This window comes from Uloborus diversus, chromosome 1 (genome assembly GCF_026930045.1).
Source record: "Uloborus diversus isolate 005 chromosome 1, Udiv.v.3.1, whole genome shotgun sequence".
Classification (NCBI taxonomy): domain Eukaryota; kingdom Metazoa; phylum Arthropoda; class Arachnida; order Araneae; family Uloboridae; genus Uloborus; species Uloborus diversus.
Genome location: NC_072731.1, coordinates 254227320 through 254246140, shown reverse-complemented (window position 1 = coordinate 254246140; position 18821 = coordinate 254227320). Strand labels below are relative to the sequence as shown.

The window sequence follows — 18821 nt, the reverse complement described above, 5'->3', positions numbered from 1 at the left end:
CTTAGGAAATGAGCCTTTAATATTTCATTCAGTTTTACTCACTTTCTAACCTATGTATTTTGTTTTTACTCTGAACACTTTCAAACTACATGTTGTAGTAATATTTGCAGAAAATTACATTTATTTTTTCTTAACGAATGTATTCATCTTGTTTCTTGTTGAATGTATGATTAAGTTTCCAACATAAAATTTATGTTGGAAAATATTTTTTCGGCGATTAAAAATCTGGCCAATTTGAAATGATTGGCAGAGGGGTCAGTTAACCGATACTGCTGATTAATCGGCACATCCCTAATCACAATGTTTAGAATTCTGAAAACTTCTGATTCAGAGCAAATGTGACTACGTATTCAAAAGAAGAAAAGAAAAAATTGCGACGTTTAGCGTTAAAAAAAAAAACTTGTTCTGGCAGTTGCGGGTTTAAATTTAATACGGAAAAACTCTGTAAAAACGGAGACGGAAAAATCGGAATTAACTCTACTATTATTTAGCAGTAATAATTAGTTCATGTCACGAAGGGCAGAAACAGTAGCAAGTTAAGCCACGACAGCAATCGTTACAAATTTCATTTTTAGAAACAAAACGTTGGCTAATCAATAGATTGATGTTATTGTAACAGAAATTGTAAAATATATTACATAACACATCACATGTGAGTTTAAAACAAAAATCCTGTATAGGATCTTTTTTCTCTTCAAACAAATTTTGTAATGCATTTTTCTTTTGAATCATGATTAGAACAAATCCTTCAACCCCAATCCTCGAATTAATTACTTATGTCTTTTAGAAACGACACCAACGACCAGACGGATAAAAGATTTGCATTTCTAAACTTAGTCACTCATAGAAGTCGATCTACTGCTGAAGGTTTTTTTTTTTTTTTCTTCTTCTTTTTGAGGGAAAAACTTTCATTTTGTGTTTGATGTTTATACAGAGTTGACTACCTAGGGGGTACAGGCTGCGCCATTGCCTTTTTTATGGAAGGGGGCTGTTTCGAGGGGAATTTTTTCTCCTTTTGGAAGGCAGGCTCTCGCTCTTTTGTTAGGGGGTCGTAATATTTAAGGAGGTCGTAATATTAAGGGTGCACACTTACTCTCGGGAGAGGGCGGGCACCTCTAGTTTATATAACTAAGAAATTTATTTTTAGTAGTTTTTGAACTGATTAAATACTTAAAAGTTTTGACATCTATAAAAAAAAACTTATCACAAATGATTTAATCGTGCAGTTGTCCAGTAAAAATTTAGCTTTACTTTCATTAGAAGATTCTGACTGGTAGCTTTTCTCACCAGTCGCTCTGCTCGTCAAATGGTCAAACCGTTGCGGCTGCTTGGAATTTGGCGTCGGATTTGGCTATATTTCGCCAAACTAACGCAACAATCGCGCAACAATCAAGTAGTTTGCTTAATTTGAATGACATCTCACAAAAGTCTCGGATGACGTGTGCTTGCAGATTTTAATGGTGTAGGATTTAATTAATGTATCCGCGGTGCTTAAGCTTCAGAGCAATGAGACCGAGCGAAATGGCTTCTTACGGATGTTTAATACCTGTCTTGATATGCACATATAGACAGTCCGGAAGACGGACAGACGTGTAGATTAATTTACGTAAGAGATACATAAATAGAAAAAAAACATTTACCGTCCATCCACCTCCGCTCGTTTCCATATCGCAATAAACATCGATACTTCCCCGCATTATCCTGTTACGTGGCCAGATCGGATAAACCCCCGATTGATTGAATCCACATCGAAGTATTTCATCGCAGTCCATTGGCTCTGGTGGGCATTTACAGTTTTCACCACCACCTTATTAAGAACATAAAAACAACTTATTTAATATGCATTTCAACTTTCTTTTTTACAAGCTTCGATTCAGTAAATTCTTATAATCGTTTCACATTATTTTATAGTCTCTTAATATTCTATAAGCATTCTAATTAAATCTTTAATGAAAAACTCGTTAAAGCTGCCGCCAGTTTTACATTTAAGTTTCATTTTACTTCTCATCATCAGTTTTATCTTGGGAAAAGTTATATTATTATATGGATGCTTCACTTGCCAAATTGATTAACTCCGTAAAACAAAAAGTAGAGAAAAGTGATGAAGAAAATAGTGTCATCCATAGGAGTGAATGGGCCCTCGTGTTACATTTTCTGCCGTCGCAGGATCAGAAATTTACTGAACCAAAACTTTAATGTAACTTCACATTCTAAGCATATTTATATGTCCCTCACGGCTGTCACTGAGCTGTCTTGCCAAAAAATTGTTATTTTTGTTGACTCCCAAGCTCCAATACAGTCAATCACAGACGTCATAACCTTTTCCCAACCGAGACTGAGTTTGAATGTAAACTCATTATTAGTTCACTTCTTGAGACCGATAAAGACGTTGTGCTCCAATTACTGGTCACGACTACTTACAAGCCCATCTTTTTAAAATCGGAATGGCCAGTTCCCCGCTGTGCCCACTATGTGAAGGGACTAAGCAAATGACAGGGGAGCATCTTTTTGATTGCCCCGTTCTTCTCGACGTGCTGAAGGATGTCGTATTCAGGGAGCTTTCCCGCTGTGCTACTGCATCTCTGTTGTATTGGACTGCAAGGTGCCTTATGTCCGAGAGGACGTTTGTGGGCGTAAATTTAAAAAAAAAAAAAAAAAAAAAAAAACATTCTAAGCATTGATTAAGCACAATTAAAGCAGAAATGAGGATTTTTTTTTTTTTTTTTTTTTTTAAGTGGAGTTAATCGATTTGGCACCTAAAGCATCCATATACGTATATTAATTCATTGCAGGCTTGTTCATTCATTGCATAAAGTGTGACGTAGAACCAGCATATACAGTGGTGGTCAGAATTATAAGGACAGCAGAAAATTGCACAGAAAAAAATTATTTCTAGAATAATTCAGCAAAATTTATACACAAAGTGCCTTTTTATGCTAGAAATCGTTGTGGAAAGCAGAATATTTGAAAATATAAAATATAAATGTTTTGCCGTGATTAATGAAAAATTGTTACCGTTAAAACTGGGCAAAATTATAAGGACAACGAGCATTTTGCACAGAAAAACCCTAGTAACCAATAATTCCTCCCTTATTTCAATTACTTTCATCAGTCTTGATGACATGGAAGTTGAAGAACGTTCTTGAAAATTTTTATCCTGGCTTTTTCGAAGGATAAAATAAGTTCTTGCTTGTTTCGACATTGAGTTCCATTTTTTCATACTTCGGGTGCCAGAATGCCTCACAAAGTTTATATTAAACTTAGATCAAGCCTTTTATCGAACCAGTATATCAATTTCACGAATAAGCATTGAACAATGATTTTGAGGCTTAAGAAACATGCAATTAGGCATTATCCTGCTGGAACAAATTGTTTTAAATAGTAATTAGTTTTTGGTTTAAAAAAATACTGCTCAGTACATCAACATCACTCTCAGAATTCATTCTGCCGTGCACAAGAAACATTGGTATAGTTTCCGTCCGTAGTGAAACTTCCACAGACCATTACTGAGCCACCTCGAAATGTATGCGTTGAGATTTTTTTTTTTTTTTTTTTTAATCCTTAATAGAGAGATCGCGCATTAGAAGTAGAACGAGCTGTTGTATGCATCACATGACTTCCTTTTACTCGAATTTAATGTCATTTCCCCATTATTGGCAATTTTAATGTGTTCTTTACTCTCTATATATCACCAACAGTGGCCAAATTGGAACCAAATTAAAAATTAAAAAAATCGCCAAATTTGTCGCTAAGTTGGCGAAAAAACTTGGCGACCAAAAGACTGGCGATATATCGCCAAGTGTCCGACAAATTATAACACCACTTGAGTTTCCATCGAAATTAACAATGATTTCCCAACAAAAAGGGGCAAATACCCCCTTAGGAACATCCGAATGCAACCAAAAGAGAAGGTGCACAACTAGGTCCCACTAAGAGTCTACGTACCGCGAATTTCAACTTTCTAGGACATACCGTTTATGAGTTATGCGAGATACATACACACATACGCACATATGCACATACATACGTAATTACGGACGTCACGAGAAAAATCGTTGTAATTAACTCGGGAGTCGTCAAAATGAATATTTCCGGTGTCTGTAGGTTCCTAGGTACATATCCACGTGTGATCTGGTCGAAAAAAAAACTCAACATTCATTCGGGGGTGAGAAAAATGGAAATTAAGGCCGATTTTTGAGTGAATTTTTTTTTTTTGCGAATACAATACTTCCTTTTTTGTAAAAGGAAGTAAAAAACTATCTAGTCCATCCTAATGAAACTTTTCCGCATCAGAAAACATTGCATTGTGTCACCTTTTGCCCATAACAGCACAATTTTTAGCAACGCTCAACCCTTGATCTATTATGAATTTCTTTAGAGTTGGCCGTAACATTAATTTCACATCATGAAACTTTTTCTTTTCTTTTTTTTTTTTTTTTTTGTAAAACAGGTGGAATAGTTCGAGAACTGCATTGTAACTTAAATTCCCGTCTAATACGTCTTGATGTTTGTTTTTTAGAGCAAATTTGTCTCATTATCGTGTTTTTCACACGTACTGAAACAGAAGATTTCCTACCTGTTCGTCTTTGTGGCCCTTATTTGCTGGGATTTTTGAGAAAGCTCTAAATAACCAATCTTTATCTATTCAGATTTGTTTCCTATTTGACGTACAGTAAGTCGTGAAGTTTTTCAAGCAACCACTTTCGTTTTCTCAAATTCTTTAAGTTTAGTTCCTAACGGCGTGACTGTAAATATAGAATGTGACGTCCCCAATCGTTTACTGAGCATTTATATCTTTACGTAGTACAATGTGCAGGAAAAAAAAAAAAAAAAACAAGCAAATTTTGCATTTTAGAGCACACAAATCTCATTGTCCTTAGAATTTCCCCCCAATAACAGGGATTTATAAATTCAAACTTCATCGTATGAATACGAAGTTTCTATGTATTTCCAACAAAAGTACTAAAAAAATTGTATTTTACCATTAGTTTCTAGTCATAAAATTTGCATAACTTTCTGACCAAATGCAGCTAAGATCTGAGGATTTTTCTTTTGTCCTTATAATTTTGACCACCACTGTAGAAAGTACTGAGATGGAAAGCGTAAATAGTGGGGTGGATCAGTGGTGCAGAACCTAGCGAACAGTGATATAGAACGGTCTTTTTCAAATCGTAGGATGCTAACTAATCAAGTTTTGGCGAGTCTAGAGAATAATTTTTTGTTTCATCTTTATGTTACTGAGTTTTTTTGAAACTAACTATACTGACTACGAGTACACTTCGAAAATGAAAACATAAAATGAACTGAATGTTCAAATAACTAGATTTATTGCTTGTTTAATATTGATAACTGAGTAAATTCCTCATGCATTTAACTCTTAGTTTCTGTTCTTCAAACATTCCAATATGTTTCATACTATGCTTAACAAACCAAAACATCTTTTAAATAAATGTCAGTATAACAAATTTTACAAACATTTTTGAGTGCGTTTGCACTCAAATTTATTTCATTTTAATTTTTCCACACAAATTGAAGACATTTTCGTACTAAGAATTACATAGATCTTGGGAAAAGAGGTCCTTTGATGCTCAAGAACTCACATAGGGGTGGATGGGAGAGAAACTGCCTTAGGAGGTGGTTTTCACCAGAAAATCTAAGAAACGGAATGTTTGCTCCGATAAATAACAAGGACTAAATTTTTTAAATTTAAAAAAAAATCCAAAAAAATCTAAATTTAAATTTTGAGTACGTTGACGGGAAAGTTTTTTTCTTTTCGACATTTTTTTTTTAAATTTATTCAAGCCTGAATGTTCAACATACGTCACTTGACACAACTTTTATTTTCGAGGCAGACCGTGCAACGACAGGCAACGCAGCTAGTAAGAAAATAAAACCAGGCTGGTAATCCAATCATCAGATTAGGCAGTGAAAAGCAATGGGATTTAAGTGGACCTAAAAGAGCATTGAGTAAACTAAACGCCTGTATACAGTAAAACCTGTCTACAACGATACTATTGGGACCTAAAAAAAATATCGTAATAAACAGGTTATCGTTATAGACAGTTTGATTATTCATGCTGACATTTTGCTGGGGCCAAAAAATTTTTTGTCATAGACAGGTTATCGTTATACACAGGTTTCACTGTAGTTCAAACCTTTTCATTGGAAAGTTTTTCTAAATCATACTACATAGCAGCACACTTGCCAGGGCAACTATCATGCTCTTGTGCCGAAACAAATAATAGTTTATCCTACCACTTTTACTATTTTACTATTTCTCTTCAAATTTTTAATTTGCTACACTCCTTAGGCTCTGGATGCTTGAATATACGAACGATGCTGGCAGGTTTGTTTTCTCCTGTCACAATCACAATTTGAAAGACAATTTTCAAAGTGTATAGTTTACATTATATTCATACACTAAAAGAGAAAACAAAATGTTGACCTGATGGTAAAGTATCCCTGAGTCTCTCGATTAAAGCTGCTGTTGTTGCTATGTATGCTTCTGCTTTGGCACTGTTGCACTGAGTTGCAGTTTCTCCATTTTGGCCCAGCACTCCAGATGATAGATGTACCACAATGCATACCAGAGTAAATACTATCGTTCTCCAGAAAAGCTGTTTGATGATATGCAAAGTAAATGAATAAATAAGTAAAATAAGTATGCACATTAACCAGTTATTGGATACATTAATAAAAAAAAACTACACCATTGTTATTATTCACAAAAATGAATTCAAAATAACGAGATATGGAAGACATGTAACGGGCAGCCCACAAATGATGTCACGTTTTGAGGAGGAGGGATTTTTGTGGAAACTTGACTGTTTGTGACACGGAGGAGGGAAGGAGGGTAGCAAAAAGCGTGACATGACACAATTAGGTGGAGATAAAAAAAAATCCGACAATAGGCTTGTATAATCAGAGGGACATGAGACAAAAGGATGGAAGGGGGTAAGATGAAGTGTGACACATTGAGTCAAAAAAGGGAAAAGGAGTCAAATATGCCGAAAAAAAACTGTGACATCATTCATGGAGAACCTTTAATTAATCATACTTTTTCATTTAATGTTTTTAGCTAAAGATTAATTTTACAAACCCATTACTCTCTATGGAAATAGTAAACTGGCAATTAATAAGACTGCTACGTCATTAAACTGTTTAATTATCTGGACTAACCAACTATGAATTTGATGAATATCAAAAAGCAGATATTCATTTTTAATGAATAAATAGATTTTATGCAAGATGAACCAGGGGTGCTTACAGAAGGGGGGGGGGGGGATTATGGCGCAAGTTGCACTATCAAAATTTTTGTATTAATTTATTGAAAATCGTTTTGAATTTAAATTATTTATTTTATTTTATTTTATTTTATACTGTTTATTTTTTTTCATTCATTTATTTAGTTTGTGTGTATGTGTGTGTGTGTGTGTGTGGCTGTATAAGTGCATGTCATTGGCGTAGAACAGAACTTTTCGAATTAAAAGATAATAATAATAATAATTATTATTATTATTAATAAATAAATAAATGAACAAACAAATTAAAAATATTTTTTAAAAATAAAGAAAGTAAAAAAATAGAGCTGAAAACTAAAAAATGTACAGGAAAAGAGGGTTGAGGGAATAAAATGGGGGGGGGGGGCGATTTTCACCACCGAACTTGGGGGGGGGGGGCACTCCTGCGATGAACTTACCATGGCAGCATCTATCCTTTTGCCAATAACCATTCAGAAGAGTCGGATGCGAATGAACTTCTGTTTGTACCACAACCCGATTCGGCCTCTTGACAGTTCGGTAGAAATCGTAATGACGCAACCTCCGATATATTAGTTCCTCTTCCTACTATCTCGCCATTTATGGGCAAGCGCTGGGATTGAGCAGTCAACATTTTTTCTCATTATTCTTCTCTGTGATACTTAGTTCCTTGTAAATGAGAATCAGATAAGACTCCAACAGAAATGACCGTCGCGTTTCGCCGAATAGAAAGAAAACTGTGTTAAAACTTGAAATTGGTTGAACAAGGAAGAAAAAAAAAGCAGATCAATCAGGACACAGTATATGGATGGGGGAAAAGGGATGCACTAAAATAACTGTTAAAACAAAAATAATTAAATATTATTTATGAACAATTACAGTATAAATATTCCAATCACAATAATTTTCATTTTCAATTTCCAAAGACAATACAAACTATTTTCGGATGATTGTTTTTGACATCGGATTTTTCCATTACTTTTTAGTCATTTGACTTGGAAAGAAATTCTTGAAGTTTAAAAGATACGTGTTTCCAAACTGAATTCCTATGGATTGTTCTACAAATCAAAAACTGTGCATACGAAAATACAAGGGTAGCTTGCATGAATATGCAGGACCTGAATTTGCAGTAGGGCATATGAGGCTTGGTCTAGGGGTCACCTAACGCTGGGGCGCACTGGAAACTATTTACCAATGATTTCAAAGACAAGGAAGTTATTGTTGCGGGAACTCAGGGACACAACTGATAAAAACAAAATTCAAACCCGTCATTTTAGGGGGTTGGGGAGAGCAATTCCCCCCCCTCACCTGAGCTTAGAGAAATCACCGTAACCAAAAATAAGTCTGCGTGTTTATGTGGTTTTTGTGCATAATTTGCATTGAGTTAAAACCTTTTGCCCCTCCCGTGAAAAATTCGAAACCACGGGCTTGCTTATAAACAAATTAGTTTTCGTTAGCATTTAGGTTGTGGCTTGTGGGGAAAAAAATGTGAGCAGGGGTGAATTCGTACATTTTCCAGTACCGAAACGCCGGTGAGAAATAATTTAATCTTGAGTTGTAACAAGTTTTCTATTCAAAAGGAATTTATTTTTCCCGAAAAGCAGAACAGCTAACTTTGCCCCACCTCATATTTTTTAGTTTATTCGGCTTTGGAAAAAAACTAGAAGTAGCAGCGGTGCATTCTTCTAGCGAAAGTATAAAATAAGATTTCTGCTCTTTAGATTTTGAAATATACTATTACTATAAAAAAAAATCTGAAGTGGCACAAAAGTTATCCGGACTGGCTCAAAGACACGCTGAATGGTTGTACGCGGGGGGGGGGAGGGGAAACTGTTTGGAGGGACAAAAATACTGACTTTACTGACCAAAATTTATAAAATACTGACCAATACTGACTACTACTGACCAAATACTGACTAAAATTTAAAAACTTAATAAACTTTGGTGTAACAAAAAAGAGTATCATACTTGGTGAAATAGGTGCTAGCTTTATTGGTAATGTGCAGTAACATAATGTAAAGCTTATTTGGTACAAATTTTGTCTGAAAATGTGATTTTAATTCATATATTTATTGAATCTTTACTAATAATAAAGCTGGAAGTCTCTCTGTTTGGATCTCTCTCAGTCAGGGTCTCTCTCTGTCCGGATCTCTGTGACGCGCATAGCGCCTAGACCGTTCGGCCCATTTTCATGAAATTCGGCACAGAACTAGTCTGTAGCATGGGGGTGTGCACCTTGAAGCGATTTTTCGAAAATTCGATTTTGTTCTTTTTCTATTCCAATTTTAAGAACATTTTCCCGAGCAAAATTTTCATAAGATGGACGAGTAAATGACCAAGTTATCATAACGTGGAACCGTAACATGGGCAAGACAATTGGCGAGAAATTCGTCATACATTATTTATAAATATATAGGCGAACCAAATGACCTTCTAATTTTCCACAAAGCCGTGCGGATGCCACTAGTAATGAATAAAACTTTTCTGAAGCTAGGAAAATAAATTGAAAGATCTTGCAACTGGTCAAAATGTCATTAAGTGATCAAGAGCAGTATTTCGTTTACAATTTGCTTCTTTAAAAATCTCACTGGAACACCATAACTTTAAGAAACATTCTGATATCAGGAAATATAAAATGAAACAAATCTATAAAATGTGCATTTAACCCTGTTAATTTTTAGTTTAAAAAATCTTTCAGTGAAACCCAGAACACATTTAGAAGATTGTTTCTGATTATTAATTAGCAAATCAGGGACCGATTTACACACTTTGGTGCCCCGGGGGCATTGACAAATATGGTGCCCCCCCCCCCCCAAAAAAAAAAAAAATATGAAGGTAATTTTTGGATATTATTTTGATAGAAAGAGGACTCTAAAATACAATAAATTCCTGATTTTCATGTAAGAAAATTTTTTACAGTCGCAGATGGAGAAACTATGATGGTTAAGGTATAAGGCTTGGTTATAAGGCTTTCTGCGTTCCTTTGTTTTCTTGTAGAAAATTCTTCTATAATGTCCTTATAACCAAGTTTTGCGGTCAAACTTCCTTCTATTGATAATAGAGCTAATGACGATAATTTACTGTCAGAAATGAGAGTACGCAAAGGACACTTAGTTCTCTTCGATAGCGAAAACGTTCGTTTTCCACAACAATTGGAGATTGGCAAAGTCAAAAACAATTTCAGAGCTGTATCTACGCTGGCAAAAGTACACTGTAAAAACGATTCAGAGACGTTCCTGGAAAATAATAGGCAGCTGATGTGCCCAATTTCTTCCAGTAACATATCTTGGAAAAACCAGGAACGTTTTCTGCTAAAAGTCAGTAACCTTTCTGAAATTAACCTTGAAACTTCCTGCAGAAGTGCGAAATCTCCCCTGTTAAAGCTATTCATGACTCTAGAACCTTCTAGGAAAATTAAGTAGTATTAATGTTATTGATTAGAACCTTCCTGATTTACCAAGAAGACTCCATAAAAATCAGAGCGACCACGGCTATGCAAGAAGAAACCAAGCATATCTCTTGCCTGCAATTCCAACCTTATAAAGCTGTAGCTATCCATTGACATTTTCGCTTTCATTGAGAGCTTAGTCAATCTGGACAGGCCGTAAACAATCTTAGGCCGATACACTTAATAAACACGTTCATTCAATCTTTAAACTGGTTGCTAAAAATATTTTCCACAACAGTGAAAAGTCTGCACGCGTGCAACTTGTAGCGATTCGGGAAACTTTTTTTTGAAGATACTTGTTTTTATGGGGAAATAGGTGAAAACGTATGAAATCCCGAGACGTTCCACGGAAATAACCAGTTAGGTTTCGGAATTTTTCTACAGTGTATCCATTTATCAAGTTTATGGATTTTTTTTTAACTTTTCGGTGATTAAACTTTCTTTTCCGATGATTGAACTAATATGAATAAATTCATCAGGAAAAGATTCCTCCAAATCACAGGAGTAAGATTTTTAAAGATCTTTTGCATTTTCTCGAATATTTTGCTTGTCGCATTCAAACAAGAAAGAAAATTTCTTTAATATGCCATCATAGGCTGACATCCTGAATTTTAGTTTTGTAATCAAATTATCACAGATTACATAAAAACAGGAAACCTTGAAACTTTGCTTAGAGTCTAATATGACTTCTTCACATTGTCCATCATAAAACCGTTTTGGAGTTTTTTTCTGTCTTTTTGCTTTAAAAAAAATGATGACAGAAATTTGGTGCGCCCTTTCCTTTGGTGCCCCGAATGCCCCGCCGTAAATCAGTCCCTGACTGCGGACCGGTTCTATTATTAGCTCATTACCCCCCACCATCGTGTCAGCCAGTGGAGACCTCACTACGAGCGACCGGGGCGCCTCGCAGCGGCCAGTCTCATTACTTATCTACCGCACCCTGTACTTCCCTGTATGGTTTTTTTTTTTTTTTTTTTGGTTCACTTACAGCGTCTCACCTATGCACCTATTTCTGAAATACATTTACACTTTAAAAAATGAGAAAAAAAAGAAAATTAATTTGAATTCTGAAATTTTTAATTCAAATTATGTTTTTCGCAATCACGAACTGAGACAGGACCCTACTCATTGGAGTTATTGTTTCTAGAAACGGCTCCTGTCCCCCCCCCCCCCAAGTCTGCCTCTCCTCCTGGGCGGTTACTTGTGCATAGTTGTGCGGGTGCGTAGACCTGTGTGTATGCACGTAGGTGTGTGTGAGTGTATGTGTGTGAAGTCGTGAGTGTATATGTGTGTGAACGTGCGTGTGTGTAGGACATGGACGCCTCCGAACGGGAGAAGCGGATGGCTCAAAACCGGAGCAGCCGCGCCGCGCTGCGCCGCCAGCAGACGACGGTGGGCGGTTGTGCTGCAAAGGCTTCTGGTCCAAGTTGAAAAAGGCACGGACACCAAAAACGGTCAAATGAGAACAATAAGCAATCGTGATTGCTCAAAAAATAGAAAAGAAAAAGAACCGACTTCAAATTTGCTCTAAAAAGTGAAAAATAATTTTATTCTTTAAACACCATCGATAATACTTTAAAAGATAATTTTTGAAGTCGGAGCAAAAACGATAGATAAAATCATTCACAACCATATAGCTGAACTACAACTATAAATTTAACCAGCCCGGTTTCTTCACTACCACAAACATTATGCATTGATGTCAACGTATTTGAGTAACGATCTTATACATATAAAATCTGAGTATCTATCTATCTATCTATCTATCTATGTCCAAGCTTCTTCTCCCGAACGACAGTGAACTGACCATCGAACCAGGTATCGATGGATTCGTCATCTTCCCGTCTTCATGTTTGGCTATTTAACATAATCCTCCGATAATAATTAGCGGAGATATCAATTAAAAATTATTAATTATGACTCTTAGATTTCAAAATAAAATCCATATTTTTCGAAGGCTTTCCTCCATTCAAATTATTATTCAGTGCTTCAACTCAACTTTCCGGATGAACGCTTTTATTAAAATTTACAGCGTGAAGAAAATCATTGAGATGAAAGATCTGTTGCCATTTCTTTTTCTCGAATATGAACAGGTAAAATTCTTGTTTTTGTTTTGAGGCTTTTCCTGTAATCAGGGGATTTAAATTGTTTACTTTTTTGGGGGGTTTTCCGCAATCTGCCGCAAAACTACACTGACTTTTTTTTTTTTTTTTTGGTTCAAGCCTGAGTGTTGAACTCGCGTCACATGACATAACTTTCATTTTCGAGGAGGACCGTGCACGTCGTAAAGTAAATGAGTGATTTACAAGTTATTTGAGTTCTTTGAGGGTTTGTACCTGGAAAACGGATTGATGTAATTCTTGTACGACCATGTGGATAGAATCCATCCAAATATTTATCTGAGTGGTATGTTGTATTAATAAACACTCGGGCAACGCCGGGTAGTAGACTATTTTATGTAAAAAGCGGATTGTTATTGTGCATAAATATTTCCGATATAGTCTATCAGATGTAATTCAGTTTAACGTGAGTAAAGATTATAGTTGATAATGCATATATTTTCCCCTTTTGTGCTGACTGAAAATGTACTCATAACTTGTATCATTGATAACGATTATTAACGTTGATGAGGTGTTTTGGCAAAAATATGTTTTACTGGTGTTTTGCAAACCTTGCTTTACGCGCATTTATTTATTCCTTAACGCGTTAGAAACTAGTGTCAGTGTACTACAAAAGCATCAACTGGACTGCTCTTACATTTTTTAGGTAGCCCGTGCAACGCCGGGCACGCAGCTAGTCTTATACATATAAAATCTGAGTATCAATCTATCTATGTCCAAGCTTCTTCTCCCGAACGACAGTGAACTGACCATCGAACCAGGTATCGATGGATTCGTCATCTTCCCGTCTTCATGTTTGGCTATTTAACATAATCCTCCGATAATAATTAGCGGAGATATCAATTAAAAATTATTAATTATGACTCTTAGATTTCAAAATAAAATCCATATTTTTCGAAGGCTTTCCTCCATTTAAATTATTATTCAGTGCTTCATCTCAACTTTCCGCAACAATGCTTTTATTAAAATGTATGTGAGCGTGAAGAAAATCATTGAGATGAAAGATCTGTTGCCATTTTTTTTCTCGAATATGCTCAGGTAAAATTCTTGTTTTTGTTTTGAGGCTTTTCGTGTAATCAGGGGATTTAAAATGTTTACTTTTTTGTAGAGGGGGGGGGGGGTCCGCAATCTGCCGCAAAATTTCACTGACTTTTTTTTTTTTTTTTTGGTTCAAGCCTGAGTGTTGAACTCGCGTCACTTGACATAACTTTTATTTTCGAGGTGGACCGTGCAAAGCCGGGCGACGCAGCTAGTATAAATGTTAAATTCCTAACTTTTGGATGATTTTCTGAAAAAAAAAAAATGAACGAAGCATGTATTATCGATGGTGTTTAAAGAATAAAATTATTTTTCCCTTTTTAGAGCAATTTTAAAGTCGGTTTTTTTTTTTTCAAAATTTTTTTTATTAAAGTCTCGCTTACTCTGTTTCAACCTCTTCTCTATTTAAAACGTATTTTGGCAGCACATACATTTTTCTCCACTGAACTGCGATTTCCACAATATTTTGATTTTAAAAAAAGGCAAAAGAAAAAAAAAAAGATAGAAATGTAATTATATCAGCACCATCTATGCTGCCTGTGTTTATTCACCAATTCATTTTTTATTTGACTGAAACTTGGTTAAAAAAAATGTTCGAAACATTCGTTTCAGCGGCCCTTAGTTAGGTAAATCATAAGGCAGAACCTTGGATGTTCCTAAATAATATTTAAAGATTTCATTTGCTTTCAAAATTTCGCCGAAAAAAAACCCTTTTTGAAACTTTTATTCTGTTTGTTGTTTATTATTTCTATTCCATTTTCTTAAGATCGCGAATGTTTCCTTTCTGTTTTTTATTTTATTTCTTTTAACACGAAATTGGCGGCTCGATTTCTTAAAAACCAGGGGGGGGGGGGGGAAGCAACACATTTCTTGGCCAAAGCCCTGCCCCCTAAATGTTTGGTTATGCTACGCTTCTGGTTGAATGTCAAAGGTTGGCTTAAAAGCGTAAGGGCACCTCCTAAAAAATCTTGGGGGAAACACTAGGGAAAACTCTCCTTTCCTTTAACTGTTTCCAAACATATTATGCGATTATGTTCTTAAAATTTCAATGTCGAAAAATTCCGAAGGAGGGTCGCCAGATTCTTTAGAATAATTAAATGTAGTTTAAAATTGGGTCGAGTAGACTTCAGTTTTGAAATGCTTCCTAATGAGATCATTGAGCCTTCTTCTCTCTCTAACGTAACCAAAGATAGTTTTGGGTCATACGGCTCATATATTTCATTTAAAAGTAATAATTTTAAAAGGCAATGACAAAATTTTTTGCTTCAGATATCACACATAAGTTTGTAATTTGTTAAGCAGAAAAAAATTGTTCAAGAATATTTTAAAGTATTATTTTTAATGACATATATGAGGCGTCACATGAGGGACAAAATGACCGTTTTCCGTGGAATGGCTCCTTTGCGTTTTTTAATAGTTAAACGTCGAAGAGTTTTCGTAGAGAGCCCCCGATGCTACTCTGTTCCATTGATTTTACTAAGGGGAGCATGAAAAATTGTATTTCAAAAACTTTACATTTCGGAGAAAGTCCGCCAAGAGCCCCTGGCATTCTATTGTAAACAAAGATGGACTTCACTTTTGAAGAAAAAAGAAAATAAAATAGAGAAACATCTTCCTTTTACTCTTGTCTAGCGTTACCGAAAAATTGTAAAATCGTTGTTTTTCTCTTCAATTTTGAAAATATCGCTTGGATGAGAACTTGAATCCCTTCTCCCGTTCTTTTCTCCTTAAGTTTATATAGATCACTCAATTTCGAAAATTTTCCGGGGAAATTTACCTAATTCCCCCTTTTTTTCGTGCCCTCTGCCTATGCTCTCAAAATAGAAGCCTAAAGATGTGCCTTTAAGACTTGTAACGATTGGTATCCTTCTTTCAAGGCACATAAAAAAGCTATTTTATTTTTTATGTCAGTTAGTTTTTTTTTAGGTTTCACATTTTTTTTAGAACCTTAGAATTTGATTTAGAAACTTAAAGGAAAATAGAAACTAATGGTAGTTTCATGTCTTAGCTCGCCTTGGAAGAATCGAGATCTGGCACTCTTTAATTTAACTTTTTTAATTTACAGAGGTGGGCCAAAATATATTTTTGCCGACTGGGCCTAAGTCAGCCAGTCCGCCGCTACTGTGTTCTAACTGTGAAATAAAGCTATTGAATGCATAATACAGGATGGTCCGAAAGTGGGTCTACCCGCCTTTAATTTGCAACATTTTGTTAGTTATGGGTGTATGTTTCTTACAGATACAAACAGGTCATAAACATCGGTAGAATACCTTCCATGTCGTATGGCAGAGCCGACGAAAGGCCATGTCAGTCTAAGGGGTCCGTCTTTTGAGAGCCTGACTCGGAATCGGAGTAGTATTAATTTGACAAGTTTTATGGAAGTCCTTCCACAAAACTAGTCGAATGAATACTACTCCGGTTGCACACAGTTACCAAAGACACTGTCAGCCCGGTGACCAAACCGACAGGGGGGAGGGGGCGCACGTCTCTCGGTGGCTAAGAACACTGGTGAATTCTGGACCATTGTTCTTACAGATGTTTCACTGAGTGTCGGGGATTCGGAGATGTTTTTCCTGAAAACATTTACGAGAACATGGCGCAGAATTCAGCTGTGTTACGATATGGGGGATGTTCTACCGATGTTTATGACTCTAAAGACCTCAAGGTAACTGTGTGTAAGAAACATACACCCATAACTAACATAATGTTGAAAATAAAAGGAGGATACGACGCCCACCTTCGACCACCCTTTAAAACTTCCACCGGTAGTTAGAAGATACCAGTTGGGTGTAAGTAAGGGCGCCCATATGCAAAATTGTAAGGGGGGGGGGGGGCTCCGGCATTTTCTCCATGATTTAGCAGGATATTTTCCCCATGGAAACTGATTTTAGTGCAGATTAGAGTTATTAAAAATTAGACATTTTTAAATAACTTATTCATTAACTGCTGGACAAGAAGTGTTTTTATATTTTTGCGAAGAAAAAAGTACTAAAAGCAAAGAAGTTCTAAAGTCTAAGGGGGGAGGCTTGAGCCCCCCCCCATGTGGGCGCAAGTAACAAGGAAATGTAACACAAGTTACATCCATGCGTGAACATTTCTATACGTAAAGAACAGGAAGAAGTATGCAGGAAGAAGATGAATGTTCATTAGTTTTAGAACTGATGTACAGGTGGGCTCCTGAACCTGAGCCCTATATTCATAAGCTCCATTGCTTACCAGATAATTTGTAAAACTTCATTACAAAAAAATGAGTGCAGGAGCTGAGCTCCCACGCAAAATAGGTCCTGGTTCAGGATAAGAAGCCACACAAGGTGTATAAAAAGAAATAGAAGGAGGGCGGGGGGCATCAATCCCGGATAGGTTCTCCTAGATTTAACCTATTCATCTTCGTAGCAGAATCAGCCTGGAAAATGACGTTTGGAACTGAAGTAAAGTGATCCCGGATAGTAAGAAGCAATTTCTACTCCAAAATGCCAATATACACCTGAGCGTTTACTGTTCCTTGCACAAAGTGAGACCCACCAATTCCTTCTACACTAAAAAAAGTAGAAGGCCACTTGGAATTTTTAACCAAAAACGGAAGCTTTTATTTTTTACACGTAAATTATTTTATAAACAGAATGTACTGATTAAAGGAACAAAAACACTGTTAAATAGAGAGTTTTAAAAATACTTAATATTTTTTTGTAAAAAATTATCTTTTACTTTACGTATTTCAATGTTTAGAAAAAGCGGAAAGGCGCTGGGGCAGTTAGGACTGGAAACTTAATAATTTAGTTATAAGTCTTCTTTCTATTTACTTTGATACGTTTAAATTCTGTTTGACATCAAACCATATAATGATTGAATATCAGATTGATAGAAATTGTCAAAAAGTTAACCTTCCACTGGGCGCGTATCTGAGAAATACAGGCACTCTCATTTCATAGCTTTATGCCAGATATCGCTACAAACGTCTGGCTTTACCTATTCCACCCTCCCCCCCTTGACCTACCTTTAGTCATCATTGAAATTTTTCTAGTGTCGGTAGCTGTCTGCACATCTGCTGTTTATATCTGAGAGATATGAGTTTGTATCTGATAGAAGTGGAACTGTTTCAGTGAGTTTTTGCTGCATTCGATTTTCAATTTACTCTAGTGTTTCAGGCTTTAAAATTATATGTTTTTTTTTCTAAGAACGGACCCTAGGAATACAGTGAAACGGTGCTCTACCATTATATAAAAACATTTTTAAAATCCTATAACAATACAAACAACTCAAATAGTCAAGCACATCTCCCAGATATACACTGTTTCAATTTTAAACACTGAACTCAACTGAGCATAAAAGTTACAGAGCTGGTAAAAAAAAATGCATCACCCTCACATTTTCATGGGGTTACATGAGAAGTTTTGGTAGACCGATTAATGATGAATATATGTGAAATTCTGAAAAACTTATGAAATAAACATTTCACAGCCGGGATCCGATCATTGTTTACATAGATCGGGGCTGTTTCCGGGCCAAGGCAAACTGCTGACCCTATGCTCATTTTTCCATTTCTGAACCTGGGTGTGAGTTTAGAGAAAAAAAAATTACTTAACCCCATGTCAATTTAAGTCTAATGGCAGCTTAAAGGTTTTTGAGTTGTTACTTACCAGTTTTGCCCTGTGGCACGGAGCAGGATCATCCTGGAAAATGACGTTTGGAACTGAAGTAGAGTGATCCCGGATAGTAGGAAGCAATTTCTCCTCCAAAATGCCAGTACACACCTGAGTGTTTACTGTTCCTTGCACAAAGTGAGGCCCACCAATTCCTTGATCAGAAATACATCCCCAAATCATCTGGGATACGCGATGCTGGACTGTGTGTTGAATGCAGTCAGGATGATATTCCTATCCTTTATGGCGTGGATGATGCAATTTTTTTTACCACTACTGTACCTCAAATCATAAAGCAAATGGACAAGCATACTAG

General features: G+C 35.9%; 1 protein-coding gene across 1 annotated transcript in view; it reads right to left on the bottom strand.

The window, feature by feature from the left end:
• The window catches only part of LOC129226925 (techylectin-5A-like), a 28761-nt gene extending 20933 nt beyond the window's left edge, over nt 1-7828 (bottom strand). The window contains exons 1-3 of the mRNA XM_054861557.1: nt 7700-7828; nt 6446-6617; nt 1641-1807 (exon numbers count right to left, since the gene is read on the bottom strand). Of these exons, the coding sequence (XP_054717532.1) occupies nt 1641-1807; nt 6446-6617; nt 7700-7732 (372 nt within the window). The 5' untranslated portion in view covers nt 7733-7828. The remainder of the gene's footprint in view (nt 1-1640; nt 1808-6445; nt 6618-7699) is intronic.
• Between the last annotated feature and the right edge of the window lie 10993 nt (nt 7829-18821).